We start from the raw sequence: 25,626 nt of genomic DNA, 5'->3' as shown, positions 1-25,626 counted from the left end.
CAAATTGAAAAGTTTATTTCATATGCAAGGAATCAAATAGATGTGATCACCTAGCTGGGAAAATTGGGGGATCAAATGGGTTCCAAAGCGTGCAGCACTTCATTCACGATAGAGGCATGTGGAGTTATGAGGTTTGACTGACAGTTTGAAGAGCCAATGGAGTTACGAGGTTTAGTCACAAGTTCTTTTTAATACTTTTCATTGGTTAAATATTTTACAACCTAGAGACGTAAGGGGTGACCAATAGTAATGATTTATGGAGAAAAAATAAAAATGACGAAATTTGTAGATACGAGGTTTCTGCATGTCAGCGACTATATGAATTAATGTTTACAATCTTTTAACTATAACTATACACTATAAATGTTTCTACTTTCTACACGGAGATGATCTCATCATAATAAATTGTGTCTTGTTATGGGAATTGCGCGGTTTCATTGCTTGGTTTCTTGCAGCAGTACATATCCAACTATATATCCAAATTAGGCGTTTAAAGTATCGACCGATCATATTTGTTTCATAATTTTCAAATTCAACTCCACATTCCACAAACGTGGAAATCTTACCATTACTTCCTGGGCGGGACTAACAGAAACTGACGAATCAAACTTTTCATTTTGACAAGTGGGAGAGGGGAGACTAGGAAACGGCCTGCAATTGACCATGGAAATCATTCTTTTAACTAAATAAACAAAGTTAAAGTGTGATGAGACATCTTTTTGGAAAATGACCAACTATTTATTGGGTGGGTCCAGGCCACTGAATTGAAGGGGGGTCAATTGCAATAAACTGTAAATTCATTAAATGATTGTACTCAATTAGCTTTCAGGCTATGATGAATAATTAAGGGTTTGAAAATTAATAATTCCATGAATTATAAAAACATTATTTTAAAGGTGAAGTATGTAGTTTCTGCAACACTAGTGGGACCTAGCGCAGGGCCGGATTTATGCACAGACTTATCCTGCAGCACATTAAGAACATTATACCTCCTGAACTAGACAGCCACCAGTTTGCTTACAAGGCGAACCGATCTACAGAGGACGCAGTCACCACAGCCCTCCTCACAGCCCTGTCCCATCTGGGGCTGTCTAACACATATGTTAGGATGTTATTTGTTGACTTCAGCTCTATGTTTAATACAATAATTCCCCACAAACTGGTACACAAACTCCTTAAGTTAGGTCTGCCCACCTCACCGTGTTCATGGATCAGAGACGTTTTAACCAGCAGACCACAAGTGGTAAGAATAGGGGATAATACATCATCTACCCTCGTTCTGAACTCTGCAGGGATGCGTGCTCAGTCCAGCCCTTTTTACTCTTTTCACACACGACTGCACCCCATCCATGCCTCGAACACCATTGTGAAATTCGTTGACGATACCACTGTAGTGGGTCTCGTATCGGACAATGATGAGAACCACAACAGAGAGGAGATCCATCACCTGGCCCTGTGGTGTTCAGAACATAATCTGGTTTTGAATGCTACTAAAACCAAAGAGGTTATTGTGGACTTCAGAAGGACAGCACATGCTCCACTGCTCATACAGAGGGTGGAAGTGGAGCGTGTGGATAATATCAAGTTCCTGGGCATCCACATCACAGCAGACCTCACTTGGGCTCTTAACACGTCTCACCTGGTGAAGAAAGCTCAACAAACTCAACTCCTCAGGAAGTTGAAGCAGGTCGGACTCTCCTCTCGGCTGCTGATATATGGCACTCCTGTAGAAATTTAAGTATCCTTTGTCACTGTGTAAATGTGTGGTATGTCAGCTGCACAGCACAGCACAAGAAGGTTAAAATAGCGCAGAGTATTGTGGGAAATCCACTGACTAGTGTGACATAGGCAAAACATTTATTTTGCCACAGTGTCAAAATATGAGGTAAATCCGGCCCTGGCTCTAAGACTACTAGGTATGAAGGGAATTATTTGAGATTTAGAATAACGGGGTGATTTATACTTGATATAGGCCTGAGTGCAATAATTCCAAACGGATATCCAAAACCTTAAATATAAAAAATTGAATCTCTGTCTTTCTTGCAGCCCTGACTGTGCTGTCGCTTTTAAACAGTAACTGAAGTAATCGGCATACTCATGGCCAAATCGCTGACAGGAACGGAGCAGCGGCTTGAGTGCTTCGATACTTGGGCAAGAGCGTTGTAGCGTCATCTCGCTTTTAAAGACACATGAAATTTGAATAAAATATCACGTCAACTTCATGAATGATAGTTTATTTAACATGGTTGTACAGTGTGACAGTTTTCTAGTTAACTAGTTAACAATCAATATTATTGATTGGACTGCACTGACACTGTTGGATGAGAACTGAACTGAGATGGACGTCGACATCACTGTTCCCCTCTGAAAGCTTAAGTTAGCATTGTCTCACTGACCTGTGGAGATGGTACCTTAGACCTTAGAGTTAAAGGGCAACTTCTCAGTGACCTCCTCCTCTTCCTCCTTCTACTGCTGCTTCTTCTGGTTGATGTGTGTGTGGGAACTCATAGGGGCCCATGGGCACTGGCAGGCCTTGAGCAAAGCCTGATATGTCTTCACTCTTCACCCGGTAGAGAAGACTCTCCCAGCAGAGTCAGACTGTAATTCCTGCATTTCAACTCGGAAGGAAATTGCAACTTTACCATCACTGAACTGGCAACCATAAGCTCTTCCTGCTTCTCTGCATCTTCTGTTATCCATTCTGCGTAGCCTCTCCAGTTGGCGCGGTCACGACGACAGGCCTCGATCTACAACCAGCCATGTGCTTACTCATGAAGAGAGAGAGAGAACGTCTCAGGTTACGTATGTAACTATGGTTCCCTGAGAACAGGGAACGAGACACTGCGTTTGAAACGCTATGGGGAACGTCACATGTAAACCGATGTCTGAAAGCCAAGTATCAAATCTCTCCAATCCTATTGGCCGGTGACAGCCTATGACGTCATCATAGCGTGACCCGGAAGTATATAAGGAGCGTCTAGAGAATCAGTCAGTATCTTATCGTCTGAGGGACTGTTCAGCAGGCAGCCCCGGAGCATGGCAAGGAAACGCAGAGTCTCGTTCCCTGTTCTCAGGGAATCATGGTTACATACGTAACCTGAGACGTTCCCTTTCGAAGGGAACTCTACTCTGCGTTTGAAACGCTATGGGGAACGATATACCCACGCTGCCATGCTTGAGGGGAGTGAATGCCAAATGGCTAGACAAACGTAAAAGCAATTTCGAAAGAAACGCCAGAGCAACTCACCCTCAGGTCACACAAAGGCTGTTAGTGACAGCATTCCCTACGGCCAACAGCCCAAGCTAAACCTCAAAGAGGCCTTCCGCAGAAAGCCTAGCAAGGCTGCTACAAGGCTTGTGGGACCAAATCTTCCGAAGAAAGAAGGTCCCTTTAAGGGAATATGGCCAGGGATCCGAAAGGAACCCCACCCAGCCACTAGAAGGGGGACATAGTCACCCTCAAATGCCACCAGGGAGGCCGACCTGGTCTGACAAAAAACCTAATCTCTGGCCAGCAACCTGTCTGTATACAGAGTCTCAACAACGCATTCTTCAGAGAAGACAGCGTGTAAGAGCGACTGCAGAAAGGCAGTAAGCAACTCAAACCCGAGCGTAGAGACGGGCATCCCGGAGAGCAGAACTCAGCTGAGTGCTTCTTACCCTCTTATTGAGGGTAGTAAACTCTGCTCAATCCTAGGATCTACTCAGCGCCTGATTATTTGCACTGAGGAGGCTGTGCGCTAAAGAAACCCTGATAAAGGGGAGCACAAACCAGCCTGGGGGCTGGTCTTAAAACGGGAGGAATCATAGAAGCCTTCAACCAATGACCAGCTTAGGGAGCTAAGCACTATATAGGAAACCCAAACAGGGGAGTACAAAGCTCGACCTAACAGATAGATCATACTGTAGGCACACAATCATGGAGGCCAGGAAGGGGCCTTACACGTGACCATAGTTCTACACAGAGTAGAAAACCATACATGATATGCTGCTAAAGTTACAGCCCCAGAAATGGGAGTGGAAGATCCAAGGGAGGCCTATCAAGGCCACACACCTTGAACACCTATCTTGCTGAGAGCAAGCATCTACCACATGAGAGTAACAGCAGATAAAACTGTAAAGTGCCAACACGACAGTCTACCTAACACAATCCAACAAGCAGTGTACTCAGTAAAAGCACCTTTTACTCTTAGAAGCAAGAGGAGTACAACATACGCCATCATGATCTAAAGGAGGCCCAGAAAACGGGCCTACAACTTCAGACAGACACGTGGCGTCAGCTCGTGGCAGTGTTTCAAGCTCCAGGGTGGACAACAACCGAACTACAGAGAGGTTACCAAATCAACTCAACCTGGGCCAATGGCCATCCAGTAGTGTACTCAGTAAAACACCTTTTACTCTCAAAACCAGAGGAGTACACATTACATACACCTACTACTTGTAGATACGTGGCGTTAGCTAGTGGCCACTAAAGTTCTAGGAGCAAAATAGAACCAACTTACTTATAAGGTAGCTATTTAGCTCGACTAGAGCTAAAGAAACCGACACAAACCAACAAGCTACATACTCAGTAAAAAACCTTCTACTCTCTAAGCAAGAGGAGTAGAACATACGCCATTGCGTCCCAAGGAGACCTCAGGACAGGTCTAAGAATCCAAACAGACACGTGGCATCAGCTCGTGGAAGTGCTACCAAGCTCAAGGGAGCAAATGTAGAAAAACCGAACCATTGTAAGGTTTACTAAATAAACTCACCCTGAGAGGCCACAAAGAGGTTTCTACAGGAGGCCCAGAAGGCCTACAACTTAAGACACGTGGCATCGGCTAGTGGCTATTATCTCCACACAAGCCATCAGGCCATACACTCAGTAATGCACCTTTTACTCTTAAACAAGAGGAGTACACAGTCCGCCACAATACTCTGAGAGAGGCCACAAAGAGGGCCTACTCCTATATTTAGCAGAGACAGGCGTGGCCAATGGCGGCGAAACAAATTCCAACACAGAACTGTGCCAACATGCTATTTGAAAGGAGGCCTAAACGGGGCCTACAACTCCAACAACACGTGGCGTCAGCTAGTGGTATAAAGGGACCAAGCTCAAAGGAGACCAGCTCTAAACCCAACCAACAGTTGTGGGTAACTAGCTTAACACAACCTAAGCTAAGTCTACACATTCCAACAGGCAATTTACCAACTACAATTACAAAGGGCACAACAACATGCTACCAAGGTCTGAAGGAGGCCTAAAAGGCCTACTACCTCAAACAGACACGGCATAAACCTGTGGCAGTGCGAAATATTAAGTGAGCAAAACTCATGAACATCTACCAACAACGCTTGTAAAACACACGCTACCATACTAGAAGGAGGCTCAAACTGATAGAGCCTACAACTCCTACAGTATATGCAATATAGCTGTTGTGGCAGTGATCAAACCAAAGGTAGCTAACAGAACCAAAACTGAAAGTGAGGTTCCCTGCACTCAACATTTTTTTTTTTTTTTTTTTTACACAAATAGCCTCTGTTTGAGAGCATGGTGACTAAGACACAAGCCTACTAATTATGAGAACAGGTGTTAACCTGTGGCAGCACTAGGAGTAAAGCTCACATACATGTAGGGCAAAAACTAGAACCCAAAGCAAACATAATGCTTTGATATAACACATGCTATCTAGAAAGGATAAATGCTCTCACCAAACAGAAAAACATCTGTACTGAACCCTAGAGAACGGGAGCTAAATAAGCTTGCACCATAACCTCAAACCTGAATGTTAATTAAAGGGGCTCAGGGGAAAGACAAATTCATAGCATGAATGAGGTTCTAGAAAGTGGGGCCTAGCATACACAGCATAAACTTATCTACGCAAAGATAAGGGCCTACCACCTGAAACAACAGCATCAGGGAGGCTCACAACAGCCTACTATCTAGCTGTTGACTTCAGCCATTGCACCTACACTGACAAGGGGAAAAAGGGCATATGGCCTAACAACTCCCTCAGGAGGATACGCCAGAACTAGGAAATATACAACCTAAGAAGGGATAGTAAAACAAAGGGGGATTTATTTTTTACAAAAAACACCTAATCCTAGTCCTAGCCTAGGCCGCTGAGCTGTGGGCCTGCAAGGCCGCATGAAGCAAGCAGCAAACAACGTCAGGTGGCCAGAGGCCGACAATAAACATAGATGTAACTGAAGTGACGAGTGCCAACTCAAACTTACTCTAGCTAAAACCAGAGGAGAAGCTACGCTACAAAATGGTGGCTAAGAGGCGGCACAAATATCATTCTAGCCAACCTAACAAACTTCAGTTTGCCCAAAAACCCCTATACTTTTTCCGACTACATGCTCAGGAAAAACTATACAGGAAAACAAGGTCAACATATTTTGAAACACAAATATAGACCCAGCTTACCTTCCTGCAGCTCGAAGACCGAAGACTCCTTCTTTCCTTCACTTTTCACATAGAAGGATGGAATCTAGGGTACTTTGAAGCCTAAAAGAGCCTCTTTCACTATCAAGCCAGAAGGCAGGCCTTCAGAAAAATTTTCATCATGGGCCCAGCCGTCAGCCTGACTGTTTAAGAAGCACCTGAGCACGTTAAATGAATCCATAGCTCAGGAGGTGGAGGAAGAAGGGGCGAGGGCAGGTGTAAAGTCGCCCTCGCAAAGAGAGGGAATCGATTACCGACGCTGCTGGCGTCTGCGATCGATCACCTCCCTTAAATCCTGCTTCTTCCTCCTCGAGTCGCGCCGTCTCTGCGACTTACTCCTGGGAGGAGGAGGAGCACGAGCGGCCACACTGGACCTCTGGACCTGTCTCTGAGCCTCAGCTCGAGATGAACCAGGACCTCCTGGCCCAGATTCGGATCTGAGCGGGATGCAGGTTCTAAACAGTGCCGAGCGCGCCCTCGCCTCCCTGAACTTTCCAACCACCACCTCGACGGAGGTGCCAGAAAGTTCAGAGGGCGACACCGGGGCATCAAGGAGAAAGCCCTTCTCTTTCTCCCCGATGTCCGCCAGGTTCAACCACAGATGTCTCTCCGTGGCCACCATCGCCGCCATTGATCTTTCATTAATAGGCATCGACACATACCCATGCTGGCTCAATCCCTCAACATCAGCGAAGTTCGCTCGCTGATGTCGATGAATACGAGCCGAATACGGGTTTTTCCATGCCTTCTTGATCTCAACATGAAGATCGGGAAGGAATGGAAGGCTCACGGGAGTTGCAGGGCCATGGCCGGAAAGGAACCGCTCGTCAATCCGTCCGCGTGCGGTTTCTTTCCTAACGCGCTCCCAAGGCAGCTGCAGCCTGCCAGAAGCGCACTCTATAACCTCCAGCAGCTCAGCATACGCAGGGCAGGGAGGCTTAGAAGAACCAGCAGGCTCACCTGCTTGTTCTTCAACCACCATCTCCTGCTCTCTGGGGCTATCAGCCAAAAGAGCACTCGCTGCTGGATCCGATGACGTCAAAGAAAGGACGTCATCGTCATCCAGCAGCTCATCCCCGCCAGCCGCTGGGGGCTGAGAAAGATTAACGCCTCTCTCAAACTCCTCAGCAAACTCCACCTGCGAGCCTCATGATTTCAGCCGCCGCTCTGCCTCCGCGCGAGCGGGGCCAGAACCACCAGGCACAGATGCCGCCGCCCCTTCCCTCGAGAAGAGTGACAGGCGGGAACTGAGCGTCTTCATGGGAAAACGCTCACAGTTAACACAGACAGCACCCTCAAGCACTGTCCGTGCGTGCTCTTCGCCCAAACAGAAAACGCACAGGTTTTGTGTGTCCTCAGGTGTCAAAAACTTTGGACATGGGTCAGCACACTTCCTGAAACCTTTGTCAGACATGATAGAAAATATTCCTTACCAGATTCGATTGCAAAGCGATCAGACACAACAGTCCCGAAAGATGAAAAGATACTGATTGATTCTCTAGGCACTCCTTATATACTTCTGGGTCGCACTATGATGACGTCATAGGCTGTCGCCGGCCAATAGGATTGGAGAGATTTGATACTTGGCTTTCAGACATCTGTTCATGTGTGACGTTTCCCATAGCATTTCAAAAGCAGAGTAGAGTTCCCTTCGAAAGAGAACTCTCTCTCCCTCAACAAGAACAGAGTTGAACTAACCATGCGAGTTCATCACAACTTCTTCATTCGACGCAGAAGAAATTGACTGAAACTCATGGAATCATCACAGTCCTTTTTCAGGAACTTCACAAACTGCCTCCACTGCAAACAGCCATGCAAGTATCGTACATTTAATGAGGTGCTCTGAAAATAATAAGCTGATGGTTCTTTTCATGGTAAATAACTCTTTTCCATAGCCTCATTCCCTGTTTCCATTTTTTGGTTCATTCTTTCATTTCCCATTTTACCCATGTACTGTATGTGTGATTGTGTGTGTTTGGATTTGTTGTTCATGATTTAGTTAATAAACTTGTGCACAATACATAATTTGGTTCTGACTCCCTGCCTGCAGATAAATGTCACTTAAATGATTGATCTTGTTTCACGCTCTGAGCATTGTAAATGCTAAGAAAGAATTATTTATCTGTGGCCATGAAAAATACCAATAATGATCAATACTGACAAACTGATTAATTGATTGTAATGTTAATGTAGCTACATCAAGTTAATCCGTTTAACTGATCCAAATATTCGTAATTAATCATACCAAGTTACAAATAATTATTAACATTTCCCATTTGAGCTAATTTGAGCAACATTTATAGATGAAATTAACTAATTTATTAATTGACAATCTTTACAACGGAACTGAATCAACACTGAACAATGACACTAATTTCTTTTAGAGCTGCTGTACAGCCAAAATTAACTGTTTGCATCACTGAATAATTATTTTCCTGTTATCACTGTAAAGCTGCTTTAAAACAATCTGTATTGAATAAAGCACTAAATAAATAAAGGTGACTTGACATAAACATAATACATTAAACTTCTGAAGCATTTATTAATCTCAATGTAATATATTTTTTAAATCAAAACTTGTATCTTTTAATTGCAACTGAGCTAACATGAACTAACAATAAACAGCTGTAGTTTAACATGTAACATGTATTCCTCACTGTTAGTTAATATTATTTATGTTGATTACACATTATTTTGATGGTTCCTCAACAGACATTCTATTAGCTATAAGCAACTTTGCAACTACATGTCAACTAACTCTCATTAAAGTATTAGTAGACTGTAGTAAACTGTTAGGTTAGGGTTAGTTTAAGTAGAATAAGTTGACAGAAAAATAGTTGCAAAGCTACTTATAGTCAGTGGAATGTTGAGGAATCATCAAAATAAAGTGTTAGCAGATATTAAGCAGACAGTTTACTAAAACTCTAGTTAGTTGACATGTAGTTGCAAAATTATTTATAGTTAGTATAGATAAAGATGCTAGTATAGATGTGTCAAAAGAGGACCATGGAAATAAAGTGTTACCCTTACTTTAGCATTGTGTACAGAAATCAAATGTAATTAATCAATGTTAAGTGCTAGTACTGAAACTTATCTTAAAGGAATGGTGCACCTGTTTAAATGAAGCAGACTGTTTAAAAGCATTTCTCCTTTTGTATTCATTAAAAGCATTTATTCAAAGGGATCATATACAGATTATATATATACATATATACAGATTGGTCATATAAAAAAGTGCTATATAAATAAAGATGTCTTGATTTGACTTAAAAACAAAGCAAATGTGTCTGTGATGAATTGATGTCTTGCAGTCTCTCTGTTCTTGCTCAGACGTGGACAGGCTCTGATCTCTGGTGTGGCGGCTTGAGTTCCTGTCAGGTTGGGGTTGGACTTCAGGCTTCGGGTCAAGTCTCGAGCTCAAGTCCTCCACCAAGGACAGCAAGCATGTTATTTCCTATCCAATACAAAGATTATATGAACAAGTCAACTCATGAATGTTTCTAGAGCTAATTTACAACAGAACTGATTCTGTTTGCATCACTGATTCTGTTATTTTCCTGTTTGAAGCTGCTTTGAAACAATCTGTATTGTATAAAGCCTTATATAAATTAAACTTGACTGAACTATAACAAGAACATTACAATGAAAAACAAATTACAATCTCACTACAAATCATCTAGAATTGAAGACAAATGATAATAATCCTACTCTGTCTGTTACACTTCCTCACACCTGAAATCACTGATCGAGTGAATCTCCTGAGCTTCTCCAATCTAGATCATTTCTAATCCATTGATGTTGTAAGATCTGCTCTAATGTCGGCCGTTTAGTTGGATCCCGGGTTAGGCACTGGCTAATCAGTTCACTGCATTCTGTACAAATTTTAATAAGGAGAGAGCTGGTTAGTCATGACCATGTGACTTGGCATCTATGAAAACAGCACCTACAACATGATCAATATAATGTAAAATGTTCCTTATCTTTACTTTAAAAGTGAAGTATGTAGTTTCTGCGACACTAGTGGCTCCTACAGCGGAATTACAAAATAAAACATTTTCGAAAACCCTTGCAAACGTCCCTTTCGCGCATCACGTCTTCCACAACTTAAACATCACAAACGCAGCTCTTACTGGTTCTTGTGAAGGCATGTTTCAGGTCCAACATATTAGGAATACTTTTAGCTGTGTTGCATTTGTCTTTATGAAAATGTATCGGGTGCATGAAGATGCTGTATGATACTGAAGCATGCTTTGTAGCGCATAGCATCACAATACTCTGTTCATTGTGACGTGTTCATGATCCGTTTAATCTTTGATGTTATTAATGCAGCGAGTTTTGCCTTTCACTGCTGTAACTAAAGCTGAATTTATTTTCCCATGACTCCACCGGCTACAGTAGCCACGCCCCAAACTCTCGCTATACATTGAGCTATATATAAAAAAAATCTTACATACTTCACCTTTAACAGTTTCTGTGCAGAGCCTTTGCTTTATGTGTGTGTTGATCAATGTTATCAATATTATTCACTCACCTTTGGATAAGTTGGTGTTCTGAAATGTAACTTTAGCTTGTTTGATTTCCATTCTATCCCAAAAAGGAGAACATGCGTTCACCATCTCGTACAACAACACTCCTAGAGCCCAGACGTTCGCTGCGACGGCGTGGAATCTCGGTTCTGCGAAGACTTCAGGTGGGCAGTAATCCAGTAATCCTGTAAGCAGACATTTGCACATTGTTAAAAAAATTTTTCAAAGCGTCAAATAATCAGTAAGTCACTACATTCAGGTTTCCACACTCTCAAAATGCTCACCAAGGTATATGTTGCTCTCGTAGCCATCGCTACTAAACAGCTGACCGCAGCCAAAGTCTATCAGCTTGAGCTCCAACGTGTTTTTCTTCAACAGGAAGTTCTGCGCATGAACATCATTATGAAAAACGCCATGCTCAATGCAGTGTTGTACTGCCAGCACAGCCTGTCGCATGATGACCCGTGCTGTTGTTTCGTCCAGTTGAGAATGACGAATGATGAAGTCCAGCAAGCTCTCGCAGGGTTCAGGGTACTCCATGACCAGAGTGAATTTTCGAGGATGTTCAAACCAATTGTATAGCTGTATGATGTAGGGGCTTATGGGTTCTCGCCTCATCATTAGCAGCAGCGCCACTTCTGTAACGAGAGGTTCGGGATGCCCAGGCTAGAGAAAAGTAGCAGACAGAAGGTTAGCTGGGTAAAAATCTGAAGAAAACATATCATTTTTAAATGTACTTTTCGTTGATCTTTGTAGATGTGTTCAACAGAGCCTTTTCAGCTCAAAGTTATTTGGTGCTTCTAGACTTATTTTTCTGTTATATTCACACCTAATGCTTCCTACAGGTGTATTAACTACAGTAATCAGCACTTAAACAACTAAACGCACATTCAGGTTTTGGCCAACTTACAATATCAAGATAACGGTTGTTGGCAGTCTTGCGTATCCGCTTGATGGCAACCTGAAAAAAAGAAAAGAATTCAATAACAGTAGTATGCAAGCAGCTGACCTTGCACCAAGTATTAAACCATCTGTTAAATGTCTTAAATATGTTTTGATGCATGCAAGAGCAAAATGTTTTACAATTCGGTAAGATTTACCTTTTTGCAATCAAATTTGCGTGTCCCCTCGTACACCCTGCCAAATCCTCCGGATCCAATCATCTCTCCCACGTTAAAGAGAGACTCAAAAGACTCTGAAAACAAACAGAAAAATATGAGCTTTCGAGAAAATTGTTTTGTTTTAAAAATATCAGTGCTGGTTGTGTCGAGAAAATAATATTAATATTCTCTGAAAACAAGCCTTAGGATATTTTTAGTGGAAAACAAGACAACAATACTGTTTAAAATAATGTTGAAGAAATAATGACTGGCGATTTACCATTATTTGTCTTGACTCTGGAGTGATCAGGTGACGGCTCAGGATCAGGTGACGGCTCCAGATCTGGTGGAGGGACAAAAGGCTCCACAACATCCACAGCACTACTGTGGCAACAGCAGCTGAAAGGACTCTTCATGGCCTTCCACAGCATCTTCAAGAAAGATCGAAATCTTTTCCTCTTCCTCCATTCTGTAGGTTTTTCTGAAATGAAGAAAAATGATAGAAAACACAACTATTAGAAACATCTCTGACCTCAAATTAAGCAATGATAGGAATGACATAACTTATATTTTACTGTCAAATTCTTAACTGTAATGTTACAAATCCAAAGTAATGGAAAATTTCCAAGCTATCCACCTGACTTCTGCTTAATGCCTGCATAAATGTCCCAAAATCTTATTTCACAATATTAATAGTCATTTTATTTCACAATTAAAAAGAGAACATACATTTCCAGGCTTCATTTGGCCAACTCTGGCACATGTGGCTCAGTTCTGGTAATGGCAAAGATCACATGGGCCATATCTTAAAATAGATTTAATATATATTTATATTTAAAACTTTTAATAAATACATAGCAATGTCTTATTAATGACATAACCGACTCTGTAATACTCACCAGGACATTTTGACAATTTTGTGTTTATTCGACAATTCACGTGAAATAAGTCGCAAAACAGAATTGTTTTCGGAATCGTATGCTGTCTGAGAAGCGGGTGTTTCGGGTGTGTGTCAGACAGCGCAAGTACAATTGACCTGTACACTTTACACGGCCCAGCCTCATTCAATCTCACCTGTTGAGCTCTTGTTCACAGGAGAAGACTCCATGGCACCCTGGGCAGTTCGGCCATTTGAAGTCTCTGTTGGCTCAACAGGAACTTGACCTGGCAGCGGAGGGCTCATCCACTCTTCCAGGCTGTCAGACCTGGACAAACAGCGGTTGCCACAACTGCCCTGTTCGTTCGGGCTCTCCGATCCATCACCACTCCACCTCCAACAGACGCTGTACGAGCCTCTGCTGCTCAGGCTTAATGACTCTCTACAGAACCGCCTCTTTACATTGTCCTCAGAGAGGGACAAAGATGATGTGGACATGATGCCTGGTGAAGCATATGGGATATTTCAAACATCAAAAACTGTTTTTTAATAATATCAATGTATTAACTGAGCCATAACTCCTTTAATAAAAGCTCATTCTGACCTCTGCGAGACCATGTAGCAGGTCTTTTAATTGGAGTGGACGGACGTCCATCATCTGGGCTCTGCTGGCTGCTGCTCTGCCACTTCCTCCTCCAGTGATCCTGACCTGTGGACACAAAAACAGACTCAGAGGGAAGAGGTGTTAAATATCCAGGTAGCTTCTGGCTCAGCGTCCGGGTCTGGTCTGGCAGCGGGTCCTGATGGCGGTCATCAGAACCGGGTCTCCAAACCTCCTGACCGGCCGTCTGAGAGGAAGCAGCTCTCCTGGATCTGGAGGCTGGAATATTTCAGACATCACATAGTAATGTTTTAATAATAATCAATAATCAATGTCAGTGGTCAATTACAAACTGGTACTATAGTTACTCAAATTGAAAAATGTATTTCATATGCAAGGAATCAAATAGATGTGATCACAAACAAGTTTCTTCACATTAATTTAGTCAATCATTGTACAACATCATACCATAAACAAATGAAAAACTAAAGCACTCACCTCCTCTTTCACCCCTGTGAGCCTTCGACATCCTCCTCCAAACTGCAATAAAAAACAATACAAAATACAATATAAAAAAAGAATAAGATACAACTCTCCTCAGAAACACTCCTCCCAAAAAGAAAGAAAAAAAAAATAAAATAATATATTAAATGAAACTCCAAACTCCTTCTAAAGTAAGAAAAAGAACAATTAAATAAAACTGTCCTTAAAAAGTCTCCTCTGTGAAATCCTCCAAATAGCTTCAAAATCCGCACTGAAAATGCTCTGCAAAAGTCTCTGAATTCGCCTCGTCTCTCAACCAACAAATAGCGATCGGTTCGAGTGTGTATATATTCAGTCAGAATTCATAACTCGCGTCGCTATAGCAACTAAAATTTTAATCACTCATAAGCGCACGCACACTTCAAGTCACGTGTGTGAGCAGAGCGCGTGAGCGCACATCGAATCTGAACACATTTATTGAAGTTACTAACTTAATTTTGACGTTTTCTTTAAGACAGATTTATTCTTTCTGAACAATTATTCTTCCTAATATTATTATAATCCGTGGAATTAAAATCCATCGTGTCCAAAATCTTAATTATCTAATTATTAGGCCAATTCATAATTGAGCAAAAGCGTCATTGCTTCTGTTTAAAGTGCATGAGGCCAGAAATGTTGAAGCGGGTGGGCCTTCATGAAACAGGGTGAGGAAATCATACAGGCCTAATCATATCGAGTATGAAAACCGTATGCCAAATTATCAGACAAAAAAAAAAAAAAAATACGCAGCGCAGTATTAAGTTCAAAGTTACAAAACAGCAAATAACCTACATTCATGAACTTATGAATTTATATATGGTCAGACCAGATAAGCTACGCACAGACTATTTAAGACAGTACTGGCTATGACTCGATGACAAATGCTAGACTAAGACACTCTCTCCGCTCCTCAAACACTAGTTTTTATAGAGAGAGTTTCTCGAGTAAAGAAAACGCTGTACTTATTCAAACAAACAGTTCTTTATTTACCCTAATATTGTAAACAAGCAGAGATCTCCCTCCAAAGCGTGCAGCACTTCATTCACGATAGAGGCATGTGGAGTTATGAGGTTTGACTGACAGTTTGAAGAGCCAATGGAGTTACGAGGTTTAGTCACAAGTTCTTTTTAATACTTTTCATTGGTTAAATATTTTACAACCTAGAGACGTAAGGGGTGACCAATAGTAATGATTTATGGAGAAAAAATAAAAATGACGAAATTTGTAGATACGAGGTTTCTGCATGGCAGCGACTATATGAATTAATGTTTACAATCTTTTAACTATAACTATACACTATAAATGTTTCTACTTTCTACACGGAGATGATCTCATCATAATAATGTGTCTTGTTATGGGAATTGCGCGGTTTCATTGCTTGGTTTCTTGCAGCAGTACATATCCAACTATATATCCAAATTAGGCGTTGAAAGTATCGACCGATCATATTTGTTTCATAATTTTCAAATTCAACTCCACATTCCACAAACGTGGAAATCTTACCATCACTTCCTGGGCGGGACTAACAGAAACTGACGAATCAAACTTTTCATTTTGACAAGTGGGAGAGGGGAGACTAGGAAACGGCCTGCAATTGACCATGGAAATCATTCTTTTAACTAAATAAACAAAGTTAAAGTGTGATGAGACATCTTTTTGGAAAATGACCGACTATTTATTGGGTGGGTCCAGGCCACTGAATTGAAGGGGGGTCAATTGCAATAAACTGTAAATTCATTAAATGATTGTACTCAATTAGCTTTGAGGCTATGGTCAATAATTAAGGCTTTGAAAATGAATAATTCCATGAATTATAAAAACATTAAAGGTGAAGTATGTATAGTTTCTGTGGCACTAGTGGGACCTAGGGCAGGGCCAGACCTCACTTGGGCTCTTAACACCTTCCAACCTGGTGAAGAAAGCTCAACAAACTCAACTCCTCAGGAAGCTGAAGCAGGTCAGACTCTCCTCTCAGCTGCTGATAAATTTCTACAGGAGTGCCATATAAGCATCCTTTGTCACTGTGTAAATGTGTGGTATGTCAGCTGCACAGCACAGGACAGGAAGGACTTGGTTAAAACAGCCCAGAGGATTGTGGGAAATCCACTTTTGGATTTGGACTCTGTGTATGCAGAGCCCGAAACTTTTCTGTTGATCCCACCCACCCAAGTCATAGACTGTTTGTTTCACTGCCCTGAGATTCACCAGACAGAATTTCATTGTACAATGACAATAAAGTCTAAAAAGTAAAATAACTCCACCCGCCTCTATCGTGAATGAAGTGCCACAATCAAGTGTCATCTTTTATAACATGAGATTTTGGACAAACTACAGAAAAACTGAGCGCCCATATAGCTACAGTAAACGTTATTAAGTTCATGAAAACATAATACGGTCAAGCCGTTTTAATGGCGGGCAAAACACGTAGGTCGACATTCACTTGTAGGCAAAACATTTATTTTGCCTGTCACAATATGAGGCAAATCCAGCCCTGACTGTGCTGTCGCTTTTAAACAGCAATTGAAGAAATTGACATACTTGCGGCCAAATTGCTGACAGGAGAGGCTTGAGTGCATCAATACTTGGGCAAGAGCGTTGTAGCAGCGTCATCTTGCTTTTAAACACATGAGATTTGAGTAAAATAAGATTCATGCTTCATGAATGGTAGTTTTAATGGTTGTACAGTGTGACAATTTCCCTCACATTTGCAAAACAGTAGTAACATTTTACAATAAGGCGTTTCTAACATTAGTTAGCCTAACTAGTTAACAAACAATATTATTGATTTGACTGCACTGACACTGTAGGATAAGAACCGAACTGAGCCGGACGACGACATCACTGCTTTATAGATGAAATGAACTAATTTAATAATTGATGATCTGAATCAACACTGAACTGACTTCAGCTGAACAATGACACTAATTTCTTTTAGAGCTGCTGTACAGCCGAAATGAACTACAGTATTTGCATCATTGAATCATCATTTTCTTATTATCAATGTACAGCTGTATTGAATAAATCGCTAAATACAGTATCTCACAGAAGTGAGTACACCCCTCACATTTTTGTAAATATTTTGTAAATATCTTTTCATGTGACAACACTGAAGAAATGACACTTTGCTACAATGTAAAGTAGTGAGTGTACAGCTGGTATAACAGTGTAAATTTGCTGTCACCTCAAAATAACACACAGCCATTAATGTCTAAACCACTGGCCACAAAAGTGAGTACACCCCTAAGTGAAAATGTCCAAATTGGGCCCAATTAGCCATTTTCTCTCCCCGGTGTCATGTGACTCGTTAGTGTTACAAGGTCTCAGATGTGAATGGAGAGCAGGTGTGTTAAATTTGGTGTTATCGCTCTCACTCTCTCATACTGGTCACTGGAAGTTGCACCTCATGGCAAAGAACTCTCTGAGGATCTGAAAAAAAGAATTGTTGCTCTACATAAAGATGGCGTAGGCTATGAGAAGATTGCCAAGACCCTGAAACTGAGCTGCAGCACGGTGGCCAAGACCATACAGCGGTTTAACAGGACAGGTTCCACTCAGAACAGGCCTCGCCATGGTCGACCAAAGAAGTTGAATGCACGTTGTAGTGTCTGGACCAATCAGGCACACAATTATTCATTATATTTAATGAATTACCCATAAACTCACTCTATCAAAGTTCTGTGAACCCATCCCCCTGAAACTGCAACTAGCATCCCAAACGTAGCTAACACACAGGCAGAACTAGGTGTCCTGTTACAGATACATGGTACTTTTACGATCAGAAAGAATTTTGCAGAGACTAGTGACTCTGACTTCATTCTTTCTGAGAAGGACAAATAAACTCTCTTAATCCTATGTATTCTCTATATAACCATTTGGGAAATGTATAAACATGTATCCAATTTTCCCATCTCATGACTTTCCTTTTATTGGCTTTATTCTATGTATTAATTCTCTCCTTTGAACTATTTTGGTATTAATGTTCCAGAGTTGCAAATGTACAGTTAACTGAAATTACATTGGTAGCATGTTCGGTATCTACGGACTCCAACTTTCGTTTCCTATTTGGTAATTTATGTTACATGTTACTAACTCTGTGACACATTAGTATTATAAGAATCTAGAAGGTTCTTCTCTCATCCATCCAATCCAGTTTCTTATGCTAATATCCTGCCAGAGTCACAAAGACTCGTAAAGTTCCCTCCGAGGGGGCAACTCCTTATTGGCTCGGACACCTTAAGAGGGTGTGACATCTTCACCCCTTATATTCACTGATCACAAGATCAAGCTCTCTTCTCTTTTACTGACAAATGCTGATGTTAAGATGATGCTGTGAGAAGCTAGAAGTTTCTAAGGAACCCCCAAGCAAAGATAGTCATGTGCAATTGATCTGATATGAGATGGATTATGTGAATGCTTGGCTAAAGAGATGTGTCTTTAATCTAGATTTAAACTGGGTGAGCGAGTCTGAGCCCCGAACATTATCAGGAAGGCTATTCCAGAGTTTAGGAGCCAAATGTGAAAACGCTCTCCCTTCTTTAGAGGACTTAGATATCCTAGGTACAACCAGAAGTCCAGAGTTTTGTGATCTTAAAGAGCGTGAAGGATTGTAGGGCGATAGAAGATCGGTTAAGTACACAGGAGCTAAACCATTTAGAGCCTTATAGGTCATTAGCAGTACTTTATAATCGATACGGAACTTAATAGGTAACCAGTGTAGAGATGATAAAATTGGTGTTATATGATCATATTTTCTTGACCTGGTAAGAACTCTAGCAGCTGCATTTTGTACTAATTGTAGCTTGTTTATTGAGGAAGCAGGGCAACCAGCTAGTAATGCATTACAGTAATCTAGTCTAGACATCATGAAAGCATGAACTAACTTTTCTGCATCAGAAACAGATAACATATTCCGTATCTTAGCAATGTTTCTGAGGTGGAAGAAGGCTGTTTTTGTAACATATGAAATATGATTTTCAAAGGACAAGTTGCTGTCTAATATAACACCCAGGTCTTTAACTGTCGAGGATGGAGTAACAGTACATCCTTCTAAATGCAAATTGTAGTCTGAGAGATTCTGTGTACAGGTTTTTGGCCCAATAAGTAATACTTTAGTCTTATCTGAATTTAATAGAAGAAAATTACTAGTCATCCAATGTTTTACTTCTTTAACACGCTCTGTCAGATTGGATAATTTAGAGATTTCATCTGGTTGTGTTGAAATATATAACTGAGTATCATCGGCATAGCAGTGGAAACTAATTCCATGTCTTCTTATAATATTACCAAGTGGCAGCATGTATATTGAAAATAGCAGAGGGCCTAACACAGATCCTTGAGGCACTCCATAATTTACTATCGTTATCTTAGATTTTTCCCCGTTTAAATAAACAAAATTGTGACGGTCTGATAGATACGACCTAAACCACCGTAATGCCTGTCCCTGGATACCAGTGTAATTCTGTAGTCGATCTAGGAGTATTTTATGATCTATAGTGTCGAACGCAGCACTGAGATCAAGTAACACTAGTATTGAGATACAGCCTTGGTCAGAAGCTAGAAGTCAGTCATTTGTAATTTTAACGAGCGCAGTTTCTGTGCTATGATGAGGCCTGAATCCTGACTGAAATTTTTCATAGATAGCATTTTTTTGCAAGAAGGAGCACAATTGGACCGACACCACTTTTTCTAGTATTTTAGACATAAATGAAAGATTTGAAATGGGTCTGTAATTTGCCAATACATTTGGATCTAATTGTGGTTTCTTAATGAGAGGCCTAATAACTGCTAACTTGAACGGTCTTGGAACATGACCTAGAGATAAAGACGAGTTAATAATATTGAGAAGAGGCTCTTCTGCTACAGGTAACAATTCTTTTAGTAGTTTAGTGGGTATTGGATCTAATAAACATGTTGTTGGTTTAGACGCTGTGATAAGTTTATTTAGCTCTTCCTGTCCTATAGTTGTAAAGCACTGCAACTGTTCTTGAGGGACGATAATTGAGGCTGAATCATAAAACTCTGTCAAGGGTTGTACATTTACAATTGTATTTCTGATGCGTTCGATTTTTTCAGTAAAGAAATTCTTTGCAGCGGCAAAAGCATCAGCACACTCCGCACTCCATATAAACTTCTTAGAGGGACTCAGGAGGTTAGTTAATGGAGAGACCACAGTGGCGAAATTCTCACAAAATCCTCTGTAGTAGCCCACCATTCCCAAAAATCTTCGTAACTCTCGTTTATTTAAGGGAACTGGAAACTCTAGAATGGCTGAGACTTTAGCTTCCACGGGACAAACTTGACCATGACCAACTTTCTTACCCAAGTAAATCACAACAGCTTTTGCAAAGTCACATTTCGCCAGGTTCAAAGTCAACGAAGTTTTAGCAAAGCGACTAAAAACCTCAGTGAGTGTGCCTAGATGGTTTCCCCATGTATCTGAAAAGATCACCACATCATCTAGATAAGCTTCACAGTGTTCTACTCCAGATAACACTCTCTGCATCAAACGCTGAAAGGTGGCTGGTGCATTTCGCATCCCGAAAGCCATTACAGAATATTGCAGGAAGTTATCTGGAGTAACAAAAGCAGATATTTCACAGGCCCGGTCTGTCAATGGCACTTGCCAATAGCCTTTTAACAAGTCCAGTTTAGTAATGTAACGGGCTGCGCCGACTCTGTCCACACAGTCCTCGAACCGAAGCAACGGGAGAGAGTCTGGCTTGGTAAGACTGTTAACTTTGTGATAGTCTGTACAGAATCTGAACGTAGCATCAGACTTCAGTACAAGCAGACAGGGTGAGCTCCAGGGGCTTTGACTAGGCTGAGCGAAACCATGTTGTAATAAATGCACTTCCTCTTTTATTAACCCACGCTTTTGGTGGTTAACCCTATAAGGATGCTGTTTGACAGGTGGGGAGACATCAATGTCATGACAAATGACAGTAGGTTGGCTGGGAACATCAGAAAACAGCATGGGGAACCTACTAATTAGACTTATCACATCTTCACGTTGGCACGTAGAGAGATGAGCAAGATAAATCTCTAGACCATTTAGAATAGCAGAGTTCTTGAGGCGTTCACAGGACATGTTGGCACTACTCACACCTAAGCCATCCTGTGTAGGAGAGTAAACAGGTGAGCAAAGAGCAGCAGCAGCGACAACAGGAGTAACACTGGGATCATGGGAACTTTATTTGCTGCAACATATGCTTTTAGCATGTTTATGTAGCATACCCTAGCCTTTCTCCTACGATCAGGCGTATTAACAACATAGTCAGTTTTACTTAGTTTTTCCTTAATCGAGTACGGACCAGCAAATCTAGCCTGCAAAGATGAGTTTTGAATGGGAAGTAACACTAATACAGAGTCTCCTGGCTGGAAGCTGCGGTTTAGGCTTTTGCGATCAAAATGGGACTTCATCTTGGTCTGAGCAGTTAGATGAGTTTTAGCCAAACTACGAGCTTGGTGAAGTTTCTCACGGAAACAGCTGACATAATCCAACACAGACACCAGACTTGGATTTATAGAAAGTAGCTGTTCTTGCAGCAGTTTAAGAGGGCCCCTCACAGTATGGCTGAACACTAGCTCTGCTGGACTGAACCCTACTGATTCCTGTTTTGTTTCTCTGATGGCAAACATCAGCAGCGGTAAACCATCAACCCACTCTTTCCCAGACTCTAAACAATATGCACGCAGCATCGACTTTAGAGTCTGATGAAATCGTTCCACAGCACCTTGACTCTCTGGGTGATATGCGCTGGACAATGCATGACTGACTCCCAATTCTTTCAATACCTGTGCAAACAACTTTGAAGTAAAATTAGTCCCTTGGTCAGTCTGGATGACTCTTGGTAACCCAAAAGTAGAAAAGAATTTGACCAGCCCTTTAACTATGGACTTAGCTTTCAGAGTACGCAGAGGAATAGCTTCATGGAAGCGAGTGGCAGTGCACATTATTGTCAAAATGTACTGATGCCCTGATTTTGACCTGGGTAGAGGACCAACACAATCAAGAATTAACCTTTCAAATGGTTCTCCCATTGCTGGTACTGGATGTAAAGGGGCTGGGGGCACTTTCTGGTTGGGCTTACTGGACAACTGACATACAGGTGCTGGTCATATAATTAGAATATCATCAAAAAGTTGATTTATTTCACTAATTCCATTCAAAACGTGAAACTTGTATATTATATTCATTCATTACACACAGACTGATATATTTCAAATGTTTATTTCTTTTAATTTTGATGATTATAACTGACAACTAAGGAAAATTCCAAATTCAGCATCTCAGAAAATTAGAATATTGTGAAAAGGTTCAATACTAAAGACACCTGGTGTCACACTCTAATCAGCTAATTAACTCAAAACACCTGCAAAGGCCTTTAAATGGTCTCTCAGTCTAGTTCTGTAGGCTACACAATCATGGGGAAGACTGCTGACTTGACAGTTGTCCAAAAGACGACCATTGACACCTTGCACAAGGAGGGCAAGACACAAAAGGTCATTGCAAAAGAGGCTGGCTGTTCACAGAGCTCTGTGTCCAAGCACATTAATAGAGAGGCGAAGGGAAGGAAAAGATGTGGTAGAAAAAGTGTACAAGCAATAGGGATAACCGCACCCTGGAGAGGATTGTGAAACAAAACCCATTCAAAAATGTGGGGGAGATTCACAAAGAGTGGACTGCAGCTGGAGTCAGTGCTTCAAGAACCACTACGCACAGACGTATGCAAGACATGGGTTTCAGCTGTCGCATTCCTTGTGTCAAGCCACTCTTGAACTACAGACAGCGTCAGAAGCGTCTCGCCTGGGCTAAAGACAAAAAGGACTGGACTGCTGCTGAGTGGTCCAAAGTTATGTTCTCTGATGAAAGTAAATTTTGCATTTCCTTTGGAAATCAGGGTCCCAGAGTCTGGAGGAAGAGAGGAGAGGCACACAATTCACGTTGCTTGAGGTCCAGTGTAAAGTTTCCACAGTCAGTGATGGTTTGGGGTGCCATGTCATCTGCTGGGGTTGGTCCACTGTGTTTTCTGAGGTCCAAGGTCAACGCGGCCGTATACCAGGAAGTTTTAGAGCACTTCATGCTTCCTGCTGCTGACCAACTTTATGGAGATGCAGATTTCATTTTCCAACAGGACTTGGCACCTGCACACAGTGCCAAAGCTACCAGTACCTGGTTTAAGGACCATGGTATCCCTGTTCTTAATTGGCCAGCAGACTCGCCTGACCTTAACCCCATAGAAAATCTATGGGGTATTGTGAAGAGGAAGATGTGATATGCCAGACCCAACAATGCAGAAGAGCTGAAGGCCACTATCAGAGCAACCTGGGCTCTTATAACACCTGAGCAGTGCCACAGACTGATCGACTCCATGCCACGCCACATTGCTGCAGTAATTCAGGCAAAAGGAGCCCCAACTAAGTACTGAGTGCTGTACATGCTCATACTTTTCATGTTCATACTTTTCAGTTGGCCAAGATTTCTAAAAATCCTTTCTTTGTATTGGTCTTAAGTAATATTCTAATTTTCTGAGATACTGAATTTGGGATTTTCCTTAGTTGTCAGTTATAATCATCAAAATTAAAAGAAATAAACATTTGAAATATATCAGTCTGTGTGTAATGAATGAATATAATATACAAGTTTCACTTTTTGAATGGAATTAGTGAAATAAATCAACTTTTTGATGATATTCTAATTATATGACCAGCACCTGTATGTGACAAGCTTTACACAATCGAGACACGCTAGATTTAACACCAGGCCAATAGAAGTATTTGGTGATACGGTTATACGTTTTTGTAATCCCTAAGTGACCTGCAAGAACATGCTCATGCGACAGTTTTAGAACTTGTGAGCGATAAGCAGAGGGCAATATTTGATAGCTAGCGAGGGCATCATCGGCGGCTAATCTGGGACTCCACTTCCGCATCAAAACTTCATTGTCCCAATAATACCGCACCCCAGCTGGCAATTTGGTATCCACATCAGCAGCTTCTATGCAATGTTTAAGGGTTGGATCGGATCGTTGCATAGCAACAAGCTGCTCCCTAACAACCTTCAGGGATGGTGGCTCTACCATAAGCGTGTCAGTAGCGCTAGGAGTATCTAGCTCAGTTTCAATCTTGAGCTTACACTCTGCAGGTTCAGATGGCGGCACAATGAAGGAGTCAGAGAGGTCAATAACGTCATCAAATGTCTGGGCTTGTGCACGAGTGACAGCACAATCAGGAAATGCAGTGGGAAAACTGGTAGATAAACTTGTCTGAACACACAAGTCAGGTTTATCTATCATGATCGGGGATGAAAACACTTTGCTACCTGCCAGATCATTCCCTAAAATTAGGCTTACACCCTTCACTGGCAGTTCAGAGCGAACACCAATCTTAACAGGCCCTGATACTAGCTCAGAAGTAAGACAGATGGAATGCAGTGGTACTTTTACACAGCCTAGTTCAACACCTCGAACTAAGACGCTCGTGCCGGTGTAAGACTCAGGTGAAAACGGCAGTGCACTATCCCGTATCAAGGACTGACAAGCTCCAGTGTCACGGAGAATTGAAACTGGATAAGTGGGAGAATCAGGGGAGAGCGAAACAGTTCCACTTAACATGAATGGTTCATAACCAGAGACGTTTGATAGCGCAGAATCAGAAAGCAGCAGCGGACTGAACAAAAGCAACACTTTTAGCTTTAGTGCCCATTTTCTGCTTCCACGCCTTACAATCAGCTATCCTATGGCCAGGGTCGAGACAGTAAAACACACACGCTTGTCCCCAAACACTGGCTTACGGCCTTTTTCTGTTTTACCCCCTTGAAACTTCTCCCTTGCACCATTTTCATTTACAGGACGCTGAGTCGGAATCATATGTCTCACCGGAAAAACATTTTTGTGGGTGAGCACAAATTCGTCAGCAATTACTGCTGCTTCAGAGAGTGTCATGACCTTCTGGTCATTCAAATGAACAACTACACTCTCTGGCACACAATTTTTCAAATCTTCCAATAAGATCAGCTCTTGAAGCTGTTCAAGACTCGAAATTTTATTAGCACAACACCATTTTTTAAAGAGGTTTTTCTTTTTTCGAGCAAATTCAGTGTAAGTTTAATTGACTGTTTTCGTTAATTTTTTATAACGCTGTCGGTAGGCTTCCGGCACTAGCTCATAAGCTCTGAGAATGGCTGCCTTAACCACGTCATAGTCCAAGCACTGCTCAACTGACAGGGAAGAGCACACTTGCTGTGCCTTGCCAGTTAAGTTACACTGGAGCAATAACCCCCACATATCTTTCGGCCACCCCAGCTTACCAGCTATACGCTCAAACGTTATAAAGTAGGAATCCACCTCCGTTTCTTTAAATGGCGGTACAAGCTTTATGTGCTTCGTCACATCAAAAGTGAAGTGAGACACTTGAGTTTCTGAGGGAGTAGCAGCTTGCACACTAGAAGGGGAGGAGGGAAGTCTAGCACGCGGTGCCGGGACGGGTTTTCGCCTTAAAGACTCCGCCTCTAAATCCAGAGAACGCATTTTAATATCTCTGTGAGCCTGTACCTCTACCGTACGAAGGTG

The 25,626-nt window shown here is 41.8% G+C and overlaps 1 protein-coding gene and 1 long non-coding RNA gene across 23 annotated transcripts in view; one reads left to right on the top strand and one right to left on the bottom strand.

Annotated features, from left to right (window-relative positions):
- Positions 1 to 25,626, bottom strand: part of LOC127506149 (aurora kinase A-like) — a 123,080-nt gene that overhangs the window by 32,295 nt on the left and 65,159 nt on the right. For 4 of the 22 annotated variants that reach the window (XM_051882324.1, XM_051882325.1, XM_051882322.1 and 1 more), the window contains one exon: positions 11,241 to 11,622. The exons of 6 other annotated variants lie outside the window; for them this stretch is intronic. In XM_051882324.1, the coding sequence (XP_051738284.1) occupies positions 11,241 to 11,622 (382 nt within the window). Of the gene's footprint in view, positions 1 to 9,586; positions 9,885 to 10,162; positions 10,303 to 10,961; positions 11,142 to 11,240; positions 11,623 to 25,626 lie in introns of those variants that run through there. 12 more of the 22 variants (XM_051882326.1, XM_051882306.1, XM_051882310.1 and 9 more) reach the window with 7 other exon arrangements.
- The window catches only part of LOC127506154 (uncharacterized), a 50,579-nt gene continuing 38,584 nt past the window's right edge, over positions 13,632 to 25,626 (top strand). Inside the window, exon 1 of the long non-coding RNA XR_007927927.1 lies at positions 13,632 to 13,690. This is a non-coding gene — a long non-coding RNA (uncharacterized LOC127506154). The remainder of the gene's footprint in view (positions 13,691 to 25,626) is intronic.

This window comes from Ctenopharyngodon idella, chromosome 23 (genome assembly GCF_019924925.1).
Source record: "Ctenopharyngodon idella isolate HZGC_01 chromosome 23, HZGC01, whole genome shotgun sequence".
Lineage (NCBI taxonomy): Eukaryota > Metazoa > Chordata > Actinopteri > Cypriniformes > Xenocyprididae > Ctenopharyngodon > Ctenopharyngodon idella.
This window is presented reverse-complemented; position numbering and strand designations above follow the sequence as displayed.